This window comes from Sinocyclocheilus rhinocerous, unplaced genomic scaffold (genome assembly GCF_001515625.1).
Source record: "Sinocyclocheilus rhinocerous isolate Xijiao unplaced genomic scaffold, SAMN03320098_v1.1 scaffold2059, whole genome shotgun sequence".
In the NCBI taxonomy this organism is placed as follows: Eukaryota; Metazoa; Chordata; class Actinopteri; order Cypriniformes; family Cyprinidae; genus Sinocyclocheilus; species Sinocyclocheilus rhinocerous.
This window is the reverse complement of record NW_015629307.1, coordinates 402,722-419,218: the sequence shown is the minus strand read 5'-3', so window position 1 is coordinate 419,218 and position 16,497 is coordinate 402,722. Positions and strand designations below refer to the sequence as shown.

At 35.5% G+C, this 16,497-nt stretch overlaps 1 protein-coding gene across 2 annotated transcripts in view; it reads right to left on the bottom strand.

Moving 5' to 3' along the window:
- fam171a1 (family with sequence similarity 171 member A1) overlaps nt 1-16,497 on the bottom strand; it is a 36,618-nt gene that overhangs the window by 3,260 nt on the left and 16,861 nt on the right. For both annotated transcript variants that reach the window (XM_016550749.1, XM_016550748.1), the window contains exons 2-7: nt 12,404-12,631; nt 11,533-11,625; nt 7,378-7,536; nt 6,068-6,244; nt 908-1,024; nt 395-509 (exon numbers count right to left, since the gene is read on the bottom strand). In XM_016550749.1, the coding sequence (XP_016406235.1) occupies nt 395-509; nt 908-1,024; nt 6,068-6,244; nt 7,378-7,536; nt 11,533-11,625; nt 12,404-12,631 (889 nt within the window). The remainder of the gene's footprint in view (nt 1-394; nt 510-907; nt 1,025-6,067; nt 6,245-7,377; nt 7,537-11,532; nt 11,626-12,403; nt 12,632-16,497) is intronic.

Below are 16,497 nucleotides of genomic sequence, written 5' to 3'. Positions count from 1 at the left end.
AATATATATTTAATTTGCACAGTGAAGAATATGCAGTGTTTTTTATACATATAATTACTTTATACAATGTATGTAGCATTTCTTTTTTATTTGTTTTACTGTAGTTTTTTTGTCCTATGTAATGGATTTTAGATTAGGTTTTAATTAGGTTCTTATTCTTATTTAATCACTGACTGTTTACTTGTCTTCAGTGAGCTTGAGTTTTTTTGTGATATTGACACTGGTGACAAGAACTATGAAATTTCTATGGCATCAAAAATTGATGTCAAAGACCGTGATATAAGACATTGGTCATATCGCCCACCCCTAGTTACTATGTTACGATTTAACAGTAAATGCACACTGTTTTTAAGAGACTTTGTACTTCCTCTAACAAAAAAAAAAAAAGGCACACCTGCAATAGTAGAGCAGCAGACAGAGCAGGAAGAGCAGTATCAGGGCCATGCCTCCTAGTATGGCCAGCAAGAAGACTGTGTGATAAGTGCTAATGTCCTTCGCCACCACTGGACCTACAGCAAAAAAATACATACTTGGAGTTTATCATAGAAGAACCCATCCATCCTGTTCACTTCACACTATTCACATTTTCACTGTCTTCCTGACCTCCACTTTACAGCATCCATCGATAACACTTTTCAACAGGAGAGATTTCCTATAAACATCATTTTCATGTCGGCCTAAAATCCCCCAACATAATGACATTATTCTCTCAGCTGGTGGATATGAATAGCACAGTGAATGTGCAAACAACTACAGAAGTCAATAACTCAGTCTGCCACAAAGCACTTGTATGTCTGCCCGATGGGCTCCTCTCTCCATTAATGGCCAAATAAAAGGGTCAAAGAATGCAGAGTCATCTAAACAAAATAGAGAAACAGAAAAATGCCCAGAAATGGATGAGTGTTACCTGTGTTTATGGGAGACATGGCTGCGACCCAATAGCCAAGCTGAGGGGCAATGTATGTGAGAGTTAACTGTTTCCCCTCTCTCTGGACGTATCCCAGACTGCTCTTCAACCAGGCCCCTGCACAGACACACAAAACACACAAAACAAATTAAAACTAAATGATATGATATTCACATTACATTTTGTTATTTAACCTGTAAAAATGTACATTATGGATAGTCAGCAATATCACAACTATAGTACAACAAAATACAATAATTAATGACAAAGGGAATAAAACCCTCAGTCTTTAGGACTTTAGTCTGCGGTCAGCAGGTGATCCGAGTCGAGCGTTGAGACCAGGCAGTGCAGATAACACTCAAAACACTCACAACCGTATGGACATCCTATCAGCTTTCTCTATTGATCACTTACAGTGCATTCATTAGACTTTCTACTGCATTATTCTGTCTGGATGCTTTGCCAATTGTTTACAGGGACAGACAGGGATTAAAGCCATGCCAACACACACCCCTCAAACCACAGGAATCAGGATCTGAATCTGGGTTGTCATGCATTCCCAATTAAGGTGAACATTTCAAATAGGATTCATGACTCAAATTCAAGTATTTCCATTTCCAAGAGTTTTAACTACATTTACCATGTGAAATGAATGCACATGTTGAATTTACCAAGCTGATATATAAATGGTACACATTTGAGGATGGGGTCATTTGTTGCCACTTGGTGGCAGTGTATGTTGATGGAATGATTATGGTTATGAATTATGATTATTATATACTAAATAATGAAGAAAATAGAGAAAATAAAAAATAACGTAGGTAAGGAAGAACAATAAAATGTCTGTATAGTGTATTAGATTATAGATCATAATGAGAGGGAATTCAGCATTTGTTGTTGTAAGGTTATAATATTTCTGCTTTTTCTCCATGAGCACCAGAGCTCCTACTGATCTGATCTGTGCCAGACAAGCAATCACACACTGCACTGGAGACTACATGGTTCACATAAGCAGTGGCAGAGCTAGAGTTTTATACATGGGGTGGCCAAAGCTAATTCAGGGGGTCCATAGACCATAACAGAAAATCAGTGTATACCTACAACCTGGTATAAAAAAGCATGGATAAAAACCTACGATTGCTGATTACTTCATATTACCCTACATTAGTTAAACATACCGTAACTTCACATATTAGTCTATTGGAACTTATTTATATATACATTGTATATCTAACATTAACTTGTATGCTACATTGAATTTTTTAAATGTTGTTCAGGAAACCACAAACTTCAACTTACTTCAAACAGGGCTGCCAGCTTTTGAGTTCAGCCTGGAGTGAGAATTATTCAGGAATAATGAACAAGCTTGCGATTAAGTACGTTATTTTACACACACACAAACAATTACATTGGGTTCAGAGACTCAGTGAGCATAAAATGTGATAAATGTGAGCATGTAAAAGCAGCTAACGGACACAAATATCAAACCAGGTGACTTTGTTTACCATGCTGCAGAGTCTGACAATTTGTCATTGTAGTGCTCTTATTAAAAAAGAAAAAGAAAAAGAAAAAGGGAGGAACAGTGTAATTTAAATGCTGCGTGATGCCAGGGGCTTTTCAGTCTAGTCTTTATCCACGTGTCACAGTGCACTGCAGACAACAAAGCAGCTTACATCTCTGTACTCTAAGAGAGGAAATTGAGTTAGCACTAGCCGCTGTTTTCCCCCTCGTTCTCTGCTCTGTTTATGAGAGGCTGCTAGGAGACAACAGTGATAACAGAGCAGAGCAGTCCAGAGAAGTTATGAATTCTGAAAAGGGTTTCCCTTAGTACTTCATCTTACATTGTCTCTCTCCTGTCCTTCTGCACGATCTGATTTAGATGCAGATATATATACTCGTGTTCATTTCCCCTATTTTTACATTTAGAGAACGTTCTCTATCATCTAATGCTTGTTTAATCACTAATAATTTAATATAATGTAATGTTAAATGTAAGTTTCAGCAAATCTCATAATCAATATTCATTTTTCATACTGTACATTATAATGTTGTGATGCCTAAATTCACTTTTAGCATTAAACATGAATACATTTTAGTTTTTAGACTTATTTTTTTTTTCAGACAAAATACTATAAATAATCTTAATATATATATCTAATCTTTAATATCAGCCATTTATTGGCTATCAGCAACAATATGAAAATAATTATCAGCTTATATGTTGGCTGAATAGACATTCAAAACACAGCTTACAGAGAACTCATTGAAGATCCTGTATGCACTTTAGGGCTGTCAAAATGGCTGAAAAACTAAATTCGAATTTTGTACTTCAATATGATCAAAATTCGAATTATATTCGAATTTAAAATGCATAATTTCAGTTAAGGTGAAGAAAAACTTTTGGCTTCTCTCCTGAGGCCACAAGAGGGCGCATCATTCAAAGCATAAGATAACATGACTATATCTGCTAAAAAAAAAAGTGCATAATGTCAACCCTCTACATTGCGAGTAAATCACTCGCATATGCGACTAAATCTTACTCTGGGCGACTAAATAATGTCTAACATTAGCCATTGGCTAATAAATTCTTAGATTTTACACGCCAGTATGTGTGTGAGAGGCGTTCAACACAGATTTTCACTCGATAAACACGCCGACTGAGCGCTTGAGAGTTTCGCTCTCCGTCAAGCGATCTGTACTATTTGGATGCGCTCAATGGATCATGTCATGTACTCAATGGATGCACAGTATGTAGCACGCAGCGCACCTGTATTTGACGTACCGTAAACTAGTGTGAAGGCGCACGACTCGCCTTCATTTTTACAAAGCGCTCATCCATGGCGTACAGCATATGTACAACACGGGTATAAATTCATTGTAAATTGATTATTAAATTGTTTGATTAGGGTTTATACATAATTTCCGTGACAAGAGTTCAAGATAAATCCTTTAATCTTACTACTGGAGCTGCTAGTTTGCTAGTTTCAAATGATTAATAAACAGCAAGCACAAACTATGCAAAAGCGGCATTCCTTCCGGTGCACTCAGTGTCCGAATTCACTACTCGTTTTCATTCACTCCTTCTAGTGAACTGAATTAGTGACCTAATGTAGGGAATAGTGAATGAGGGTATAGGGGGCGATTTCGGACACAGCCAAGATCTTCTCCGCATTGATGTTCTCTTTTTCCGCTATATTTTTAATGAACAATGCAGCAGCGCCGCATCTAGTGGCTTCAACTGGATAGGCTAACAAAAACATTATAATGCAACGACACTTAACGTTACATCGTCATCGCATCTCGTGCGCCACTGATAATTGCTGCCTCCTTAACGCACACCTAAAATTCGAATGCAACGTTTTTGCATTCGAATGTGGATTTTTATTTTAAATTCGACGAATATTCGAAATTCGATTTTTTTTTTTTGGACAGCCCTAATGCACATATTCTGATCCACCTCTGCCCGTCTTCCTGCCTCTCGCACACAACACTGGATTCTTCCAGCCTGCTGCAGGAGTGTGAGCGAGCTGAACTGAGTCTCAAGTTTCTGCGGCAAAGCCTCCAGATTTGTTGAACGCATCATAAATCACACCAGCGGTCAAAACAGTCAGCGTTACCCGCAAGAGGACTCTGAATGTGGCTTTAAACCTCAGCTTTAAAGCCACAGACATGTATATACAGGTTACATGTCAAGTTTTAGTATATGATATTCTTTACATACGTCTAAACTCCACTGAAATACATACTAAATGTGGATATGTTTAGAGATGTACACAACTACATGTTTTTTTTTTTTCAAATCAACAAAGGATGTTTCAAAAGACTGGTATTGTATAAGATCACCTCATGTGACCCAAACAGTTATTGCAAAAAAGTTTTAATGCGTTTGTTTTTGAGAATCCTGCGTCAATTTAGTCTGAAATGAAGAAATGACCAGATTGGCTCTGGGCTGCAATTACGGCAATGATTATCATACCACTGGGAAATTATGGGATATTCCGTTTAGATTTATGAGGTAAAGACCTTTGTCTGTCAGATCATGGTGGGACAAATTCTGTATATGCTCACAGAGACAAAGCGCTCCAGACAATTAAAGCATTAAGAGATGACTGTTCCAGTGTTACTTCACACTTAATCTTTTTTTCTGTAAAATCTCTATTACTCTCTGTTGTTTAAAGTGATAAAATATAACTTAATTCCCACCATATTTCTGATATTATCTATCAACCTAATCTGATTAATTTGATCGTTCGCTTTTATTCTAAAAATGGTAGAACCATCACTTCTACCACAAAAGACTGCTTTGTAAGTAATCTTCCTGATGTATCCGAATTCCTTAGCATATCCAGAACCTCAGAACAACTTGATGATGTAACAGAAACTATGGACTCTCTCTTTTCTAGCATTTTAAATACAGTTGCTCCTTTACGCTTAAGGAAGATTAAGGAAAACAGTCTGACACCGTGGTATAATGAGCACACTCGCACCCTAAAGAGAGCAGCCCGGAAAATGGAGCGCAGCTGGAGGAAAACAAAACTAGAGGTATTTCGTATTGCTTGGCGGGAAAGTAACCTATCCTATAGAAAAGCATTAAAAACTGCTAGATCTGATTACTTTTCTTCTCTTTTAGAAGAAAACAAACATAACCCATCACGGAAATCTGTATAATCTCAAAAAAAAAAATACAGCAAAAAGCAGCAACTTTATAGGATGTCTCTTTACTTAGCTAGTTAAGACTTTTTGTGGTGACGAAGAAAAGTGCACTTATTTTTTGTTTAAAGAATTTAGTCCTGAAAAAAATTATCTTTGTGTGTGAGAGAGTTGGGAAATGGGTCCATCAAAATTTCGTCAGAAAGATTCAAAAACCATCTGATAACATTCCCACCCAGCTCAGGTTTGAACACTTCCTTTGGACTTATTCGCCTCAGAAACCAGGAAGACAGGAAATCTAAAGGCTTTGAAGAAATCACAACCTCACATACAAACACAGAGTAAACTCGCCTCGGGCAGGAAACACCTTTAGCACCTCTGGTGTAACAATTCATTGCATAACCCTTTAATTGTAATTTGTTAGTAACAGTTCATGTGATTTACGTTCACAGAGGCTGTAAACAGGAAAGCTTTAATATCTACTATAAGATGAATGTGTTATAAACTCACCCAGTTTAGGGTCAAACCTCCATGCGGGGATGTGATCATTCTCTTTCAAGCCACTGTTTGCAGGAAGAGGAACGCTCACACTGATTGGCTCACTGACATGAAGCTCCGCCCCATCGCTTCCCAAAAGATGGACACTGATAGCAGCTATAGGAGTCAACTCGAACTTTCGATCAACGCCTATCAGAGAAGGAGTATGCATAAAAGATATAAACAGGGTGAGAAAAAAGACAGAAATAAAGAATATACTATAGACACTACCGGTAAGGCGGTAAGATTTTTTTTATTGTTTTTGAAATAAGTCTCTCTTATGCTCACCAAGACTGCAGTTATTTGAATTAAAATACAGTAAAAACAGTAACACTGTGAAATACTATTGCAATGGTAAATAATCATTTTCTACTCTAATGTATTTTAAAATGTCATTTATGCCTGTGATGGCAAAGCTGAATTATCAGCATCATTTCTCCAGTCTTCATTGTCATATCATCCTTCAGAAATCGTTCTAATATGTTTTGCTGCTTAGGAAAACTTTATATTATATTCATTGTTGCTTAACATTTTTGTAAAAAGAGCGATACATTTTTTTCAGGATTTTTTTTTTTTTTTTTGAAAAGAGCATTCAAAATATATATATATATTTTTAATGGAAATCTTTTGTAACATCTTTACTGTTAATTTTGATCAATTTAATGCATCTTTGCTGAAAGAAGTTAATAATTTGATCTATGCATTGTATTGCAATGTTAATACATTTCAGTGTTTGACTTTAAAGACATTTTTCCACTTCTGTACAAGAAACAATTTTAATACTTTGTTGGATCCACCCTTGATGTTACTTGATGACCTATATTAAATATTGATAATGAGTCATCTAAAATATATAGTATCAGACAGACATAAGCCATCCATTTTAATCACGACCACACCAGAAAATAAGTTTCATTAATTTTAGAGTGCACTCACGTTTGCAGCATAAATCATCATTATGGATGACAAAACTTGTTCTGTAATGGTTTAACAATTAATTATTCAGAGCTGAACAACATTCTTTTAAAAAGATGTTATTCTGAAAGCAGTACTGATCAATTCAGAGAAAAATAACTAAGATAAAATAAAAGTAGCATTCCCCATTTACACTTTTTAATGCTCATTAAATATTTAATGTATTTAAATATTTAATGCAAATTAAATGCATAATTTTTTTGGCAATATTCAATCAACAGCATATCATATGTTGATTTTCACTGGTATTGATTACTAAAATTGGATGTAATGCCAACCCTAGTCTTCCTAGCTCTGTAATGTGTTACCTGCGTAGTTGGGATGAAGCCCCTGCAGGTAGGGGAAGTACTGCGTGTCTTGTGTTGAACTGCTCACTGTGAGGAAGGCGGTCAGGTTGGTGTAGGTTGCATTAGAAGGAAGACTCAATGCTCTTCTCTGGAACTGCACCCATGGCTGCAGCTTTGAACCTACAGATTTAAACGCACACACAAACAACAAAATAAGAAGGCAGAAATGAGCATACATTAGGTTAATGACCTGATATCCATGACATAATACATGCAACTCCATTCTTTCATCTCTCTCTCCTTGTAAACGGAATGGATCAGTAGCTGATGGAGTGCTGGTATTGCAGCGTGGGTCTCTTGAGATCGATGAGGTCATTATGTTTCCATTGTGGCATATCTTACATACCATAGACATGAGACTAAGCTATAGCCCACATGGTCCTTAGTACCCCACTAAACCAACATAACTCCCAAAGCAAGACCTTCAGTACTAGGGGTGCACAATACACTATTGTTCAATAGTTTGTGGTTCGTAAAACAATTTCTGGTTTAAAATAGCTGTCTTTTTAATATATTGTAAAATGTAATTTATTGCTGTGATGGAAAAGCTGAATCACAGGTGCTTAAAGGTGGGGTATGTATTTTTTCAAAAACGCTTTAGAAAACGGAGCCGGGCCGAGTACCAAAACAAACTTGTAGCCAATCAGCAGTAAGGGGCGTGTCTACTCAGGATGGGGACGAGAGCGCTCAGTGCACATGATGGACATTAGAAGTAGGACCCGTGTAAATATCGGATCAGCTTTCCAGCGCTGGAGAGAACTCAAGGAGCGGGAAGGCCTGCGAACGGACGCCGAGGTTGCTTTGTTTCGCACGGAGCTAAACCATTCACGTTAAAACACACAGTACTACCGAAACACATGCAACCTCTATTACCATAGTAACACACATTGGTTTCACTTATTGATGACATCATACCCTCGGCCGGCTGGCACAGCAGATTCCGCCATAATCGTTGCCTGGGTTGCGTATGTATACATGTGTGGGGCGGAGCTATCAAAATAGGGGCGAGACCCTTTTGGGGTAGGGGCGTGTTTGTTTTGGTGATTTGAAATATCAACATTGGCTACCAGAAATCACTTATCCCACCTTTAAGAAACATTTCTCATCATTATCCAGGTTTAAAACAGTTGTGCCGCTTAATAGTTTTGTGGAAATGGTGATATATTTTTTCCAGGAATCTTTGATGGAATAGAACGTTATAAAAGTTATAAATAGAAAAAAAGAATTTAGAAACAGAAATCATGATCCATGTTTTAAGAAATGTAACATGTAACATAATACACGTTTTTACTGTCACAATGTAATGCATCCTTTCTGAAAAAAAGTAGTTATTCACTTGAATTGAAAAAAAATATTGTTTATATACAAGTAAAATATTGGTTACTAGCCGATATCAGATTTTCAAACATTTATACAATAACAGCCAATACTGATATTTCATTGTGCATGATCACATTTGGTTTACCTTTGCCATCTAACACTCACAGTTGATTTTAAAAACTGCAATAATTTAATAACAGCGTTAAATTTCATCTTTAGCAAATCTCAAAATGAATATCCATATTTCATACTGTACATTATAATATTATGATTACTACATTTACTTGTAGCATTTAAAACAATTTATTTTAATATTTAGTGCTTTATTTTTCATTTATTTAGACAAAATATGGTAGAAATTTATTTTTTATCAGCCATTTATCCATGAAAATAATTATTGCTTTCTGTCTCACTTAAGACTTTTTATTTTTCTTTAGCTACACCCTTCTCTTCAGAAGAGCCTTTTATGCACATCACACACACCTGATGAAATATGAGAGGTGTTTTGTTTGAAAATGCTTTGGTGGACAGAGACGGGACCTCTGAGCGACAGGTGAAAGTGTGAGATAAACATCCCCAAGTGGAGGATCACAATAGCAGATCTGTGGCACGTGTGTGTGTGTGTTTCAGCCATGCGTCCGAGGCTCTGCTTTTGTTACCAGCGTGTGGTGATTGAGTGTTTTTAGGGGACAGGACTGGGGCGACGCTCTGAATGAGAGTGCAGTGTTAGAGTTCCCCTGAGACCCATAAACATGCTTCTCTCCCGAAATATCACACACACCGAGGGACAGGTTACCAAAAGAAAGAGGTTGCTAGGAGGAAGGGCAAAGGAAAACATTGTAAGCTAGGAAGAAAAGAGCACATGTGGGTAACAGGGAGACAAAAAAACAAGGAATGTGAAAGATTGGTTTGAAGTAAATTCTTCTCATTCTTGTGTTTGTGTGTGTGTGTGTGTGTGTGTGTACAGCCTCTCATTTTAGTTTGGTATCACAGTCACACAGGAAGCTTTAATTAGCATGAAGTCTCATGAGCCACGTGGACAACAGTACAGAATGATTCTCATTACACTTGCCACATCAGTTACCCAAACAATTCAATGGAAATTTTCATTATTCTCCTCAGTATTTGTCTTGTTTTCCAGTAAAAATGTCTAAATATCCTTTAAAACAATATAGATTTACTTAAGAAGCAAATCAGTATGGCCCAGCTCAGACCTTGCAGAGAATATATTTTGTGTTTTTTGATAGAATTTTTATTCATTTATTCTTGTGATAGGTGGCCATTCATCTGGTTTTGGGCCAGACATTCCGGTTTTAAAATATCATGCCTGTCTACCAGCACAGGCTTGAGCCAGATGCTCATTTGTCCTCCTTTTAAAATCACTATTTTATACTTTAAACAATTGTAAAATAAATAAATAAATAAAGTCATGTTCAAGTTAATATAATCTGACTTCATAAGACACAATATTGTCAGTAACTGTTTTGCTCTATTTTACCAATGAACTGTGGAAAATGATGCATATATTTAATAAGGCTAGATCATTTGCGAATATATGTTTCTGGAAATAAATTTAAAGGGGGAAATATGGTCCCTTAAAGGAAATGTTATCACTAGTTTAGGATTATTTTTCAGCTTTTATCCTAGATTCACAATCCTGCAGTGTCCTTCTCTTTTGTTATAGAAATTACTCCAAGTATTACTCCAGTATTCAGTGTCACATGATCCTTTAGAAATCTTTCTAATGCTGATTTGGTGCTCAAGAAACATTTCTTATTTTCAATGCATAATCAGTAATAATAATAATAATAATAAAACGTTTGCGCTGATTAATATTTTTTGTGAAAACTATGATATATTTTTTTCAGGATCACTTGACAAATAAAAAGTTCAAAAGAACAGGATTTATTTGAAACAGCTTTTTTTAATTGCAAATGTCTTACCAGTCATTTTGAATTAATATAATGTATCAGTGCTGAAAAAAGTATTACAAAAAGTCTTAATGACCCCAGATTTTTTTAACCCCATTTACATTTTTTTTTCTTGTATTATACATAAATCCCACTTAGTTTAGTTAAAACTCTTATTATCTAACAACGTTTTTTTCCCTTCAAGACAAAATACTGATTATTGTTTAGTGTTTACATAGCAGAATAAAAGTGACAATATATGAACATGAAGCTAAACGATGCTAACACACAGACTCACGCACAACACTAGGGATTTGTCGGGCCGTTGACTTCAGACACACCCTCACGCTCACATTTCTCCTCCATTACAGGTAGTTCATTAACACACTCTTTTCATTCCCTAGTGAAGCAGTGTGTATGTGTCGTCGTCATGTGTGAACAACAAAAGTGCATCACCATTAAAGGTTCATTAGAGTGTTCAGCACATACAATTATGAATACTTTAACCCATGTTCTTCTAATCTTTGCTGAGCATAAAGATAAATAAAATAAAAAAAGACAACAAATAAATAAATATAAAATTACTAAACATTTAACTATTAAACATCCAATTAAATATTAAATATTGTTGAATCTGTCTCTTTTACTGGGCAAAAAGATAAATAAAATAAAAAAGAAAACAAATAAATAAATATAAAACAAAGTATTAAATATTAAACATATTTTTGTAACGATTTTTTCATGTATGAAGGAGCAACATTAAAAGTGTACAACACATAACAATAAATAAATAAACGTAACTTAGTTAAGTTCACAATGTCAAGAAGACTTACAGAACAAAAGGCAGCAAAATAACCTGTTCAACACACAAACACGTAACTCTTACCTTGATATCCAGAGACAATCTGCACCACGTCATCATACACCATCAGAGTAGCAGCCCTCTCAGGAAGCAGATCCAGACTGAGAGATGAGAAGACTTGAAAACACACAGACACACAAACAAACTGATAATTAGGAAGATGAGTCACCAGGCCTGCAAGCTCAGAATCGTGTCCATAACATCTCAATATGTCTCCTCTGAAGATGCTTGACTTGTTATTGCTATTAATCTGCACAAGGAGAATGAGTATGATCTTCTGTTCACTCCACAAAGTGTTACTAAACAATCTCAGTGCCCTGAAACATCTGCGTGATTGTGCTGTGTTTAGGTATTTAGGCGCATTCTCTTGTGTCTGCAACTAGTTAGTAGGTTAATCTCATTAGCTGTAATGGAACATTCTACTTCTTTCTAACAGCTTTCTGCATTCCTGCTCCACTCTAGTTTTCATTTCCTGTCCCAGATCCTCTATAAATTGACCCAAAGGATGTGTCAGTCACCAAGAGTTACAGTAGAAGTAATCCATCCCATTAATACAATCATCAAAGCAAAGAAACAACACTTTAAGACACGGTGAAAAAAGTAAGATTTTTCCACATTTACTGACTCGGTTTAGTTGAACAGAAAAAAAGTGAGACAACCATCCATGTTTTTACTGTTTAAATAAAACAAATGTAATTATAAAAACACTAAATGCTACTAGTGAATTCAGGCATTGCAACATTTAAAGTACAGCATGAAAAATGCATATTGGTGTTATTACATTTTTTCCAGTTTTTAAAACCAACTTTGAGTGTTAGATGACAGGAAAGGTAATCTCGATGTAAAACAGAGCTAATGAGCATGTAGAATTAATTATCCAATATGAGGTCATTACCGGGAAGCCTGTTTGGCCGCCATGGAATGGAGTTGGGTACATAGCCACGCTTGGTTGCCGTCACTACAAGAAGGTCGCCAAGGCGATAAGGGAACCTGATGTAGGCATTGCCATCGGCACCAGAGATATCCGAGGCAACAGGAGTGTGGTTAGTGAAGATCTCCACGGTGACACCAGCGAGAGGCTGATGAGTGCTAGCGTCACTCAGGTGAACCTTCAGAGCCACTTCTGTAGAAACAAAGAATAATGTCAGTATGACAGAGTCACTAGTAGTCATTAGAGGGGTCCTATGATTTTTGCAATGTGGAAAACGCGGACAGAATCAAAGAATCCTGTCATAAAAACAGGATTTACTGTATAATGGGGAATGTCACAGAATTTGTCACAAATTTTGGATGGATACATCAAAAGTAGGTCAGTACACTTAAATCGCAATATGGACTAGTGTCTGTGAATATTAAGCCGCAAAAATACCATTTAAATATGAATCCAGCATGTTCTGCATTTCTCTGTGTAAATGCGTGTTTCAGACGCACGGTTTCGTTTACTATACACATACCGAAGCACGCGTGACGCTCGTTGTGTTTTCAGCCTCTGCTGCCTCAATATATGAGTACATAAAAACAAACAATCTCTAAAACTGTTCTGAGTCACTCACTTCATTAGCATTTTACAGTTTCTTTTGAGAAAAACTATTGTCACATCACATAAACAGAGAAATTTAAAAGATCTTCAAGCAACCCGTCAAAATAAATTTCGGCTTAACTTGGAGAAAGAAAAAAAAAACAAACGTGACAAATATTACTAAGTGTAATGATAGTCCTACTACTAATAATAAAATTATTAAAACATTATTTTTAAAGGAATATTTACAACAAAAATTATTTACCAGAATTTATTTAGCAGAAAAATGTAAATACACAAATGTAAGCAACACATTTAAAAATAAAATAAAATCAATTAATTATAGATGCTTTTGGTAAAATTTGGTAAAAAATAAAACTGAATTTGAAAAAAAAAAAACATTTCATAGGACCTTAAAATTTAATTTTTGTTAAACTTTTAATAAATTGCTGTTTAATACTGTAAGTTTCATGATTTCAATTAATTACACATGCTTTTTGATGAATAAAATTTAATTTAACCATTAAAACAGAATCCAGAAAAAAAAAAAAAAAGGATTTTGGGGGAAAAAAATAAAATGGATTTCATAGGGCTTTACATTAACTGTGCCCCAAATGACATACTATACACTATGCACTTATAGTATGTACTCAACTGTCTAGTGTATGAGTTTTATAAAGTTATTTTTTTAATCCAACACTGGAGTCTTTTAGCCCTTCCCCCTCATGATTTACCACTCTAAAGACAGAAGAAATTGTGAAGCAATGAATAATTTAAATTAATTAAAAACCTTTAGTTTAGGCTAACAATTTAATGAGGTTATGCTTTATGTAAAATAAAAATGAGTAATTGTATTACGTGTGACCCTCTTTAATTATATAAAGTGCACCCTAATGTTGACATTGAAAAATGTTCTTCAGGTTGTCTTGGCTGTTTACATAAAAACCCTCAAAACCCCCTCCACATCCTTTGCATCGGCCAATGGAAACAACTGCTGAAAACAATGGGCTGCTTTTCCTTCCTCTAGGAACCTTTGGCTGCTTTAGGAAGCCACTGCAGGAACACACTTCCTTTTCGTGTAGTGATACATTCCTCTGACCTGCTCCACATGAACCAATCAAAGAGAAGAAAAAGTTCTTGGGTAGACAGACAAATGAAAGTGAATGCTTCTATAGTGGGAAAAGGGGTGAAGGTTTCTGTGCTCCTTTTCAACGTGTTTTTATCCATTAAAGCCTGATTCTAAATTCTATTACTCTGCCTGTTTTGCACAAAAATCTGTTTGTTTGCTTTTTACATTGTAAAAGATGTGCCTGAAATGCAAAGTCTGACTAGGGAAAACAACAAAAGGAAAACTTGACAAAGGGATTTATTCAGTTTAACAAACATATTAATGTTAATTTCCTGCAATAATCACTTCTCTACCAAAAACACTCAAACAATGAGGAAAAACTGAATGTATAAACAAAAATAAAAAAAACACCAGACAGACCAAAAACAAATTGAAAACATTACCACACTTGAATTGCAAGTGATGACACGCATGTAACACATATTTACATAAATGTAGGGTACAACAGGGGCTAAAGGCGCCTTTGATATTATTTACATCTAAACCACTAGATGGCACAAAAACGTGGCATACTACTTTCCAGAAACATTCGCTTTTCAAGATGCACGTGTATATTTGTCTGATCGTTGTCGCTATGAAGTGAATTTTGTGCCAATATTCATCAAATAAATCCAGCGTTTGCAGATAAACACAATCTGCTTTGCAAAGAAAAACTCAACTTTCAAACAAACGCAAAGTGATTTGAAAATACAAAACTCTATTTGAGAGAAAATGCAGAGGTATGGACAAATATATGTATTGTGTGTTACAACTGTGAGACTCATTTGCCTTTTTATGAGGAAACTTGGCTTGATTTTCTCACAAATGTGTGCAGGCAGATTTTCTCACAAATGCAATTGAGCAACTTCCTTTTCCAAAAACAGCAGATGGCGCTGTCGGTCAATTTATGCTAGTCTTCCGAGACCCGAAACACCCGTTTACCTTTTCAGGGAATACAGCAGACCAACATGAGAGGGGAACAGGTGAGTTTCTGTCTTACTATATCTATAATTAACCATTACTACTACAATGTCAGTGAAACTCACAATAAGTGCTGTAAAGTTGTTAACATGATTGATTAGCCTAGTTCAAAAATCAGTAGTGACATGGCTAAACATTTAACTAGGCAGTATTTCCCTATAAAAACTGATCCATTCTCCGTACCTCTTATCCTCTGTTGGATCGCGGTATATAGAATATATAGGCTACATATGTTGATACAATTGTTCAACATTCAAAACAATGCAGGGGTATAATAACAATATATCGCGTCACAATATGTTGTAACTCTAAAATGCAAATGTATTATGGATAGCGACAATATTGTGTACCAAATCAATTTAATTTAGTATCAGATATAGTAATATCACCCAAGAGGTCATGAATTAATAAAAAAATTGAAAACAAATCACATTATTTAGTACAATATCTAAAACATTTTAAATGTTGTAACACTGTGCAATCATTTGTGTCTAAAATAATTATGTATTTTTTAGCTAAGCAAAATGATGAATATTTCTCTTCTGGTGTCACTCTTGATATAATACTAAATTCAGCATTTTAATAAACAGTGGTTTACCAGTATTTCAGAATGATTTTAACAATGTAATGATTAGAAAATAATCTTTAGAGTCGAAGACCGCGCCGGTGCATTTTGTCACGTTTTCTTGATGACCACGAAAAGAACTAAAAATACAGATACGAGTATGGCATCATTTGATACTGCAAAGGGTCTACTTTTAATTTTTGTATATATTAATAACAACAAAACAATGTGCTTTTGTAAAATAAAGAAAACAAACAGGGTGAGCTTTCTGCCGTCTCGGTCTCTCGGAGCTTTCTTCACAGGCACATGAATAAAACAACCAGAATCTCAGTGAATATGTGCCTCACATACATTAATACATATATGTATAGAGAGCTTGAAATGTCTACTTTAAATTAAACCAATTCAAATTGAAAACAAATATTCTCCGATTATATAATCCGTATGAAAGTAGGGAGAGGTACAGTTTCTCCTGTCTCACCTCATTATCGCTAATGTGATCCCGCCTCACACTGAGCACTCTGTTCACATGTTAATGATCTGAGGTCAGCCAGGTAAACATGTAGATACCTAGGGGTGGGCGCTATACCGGTATGAAAGTGACAACCGGTATTATGTTGTTCCATGATATGGATTTTGCTATACCGTGGATACCGTTATACATTCATGAATTCAAATTTTGCATTTATATTATTTTGTTTAATTTGGTACACTTTGCAAATTTGAACACAAATGACGATAAAGAGTCGAGGCTGAACATTTTTGTCCTCTGTGTGCAACGCCGTACTACACAGGCATTAGTAATCAAACACAGAG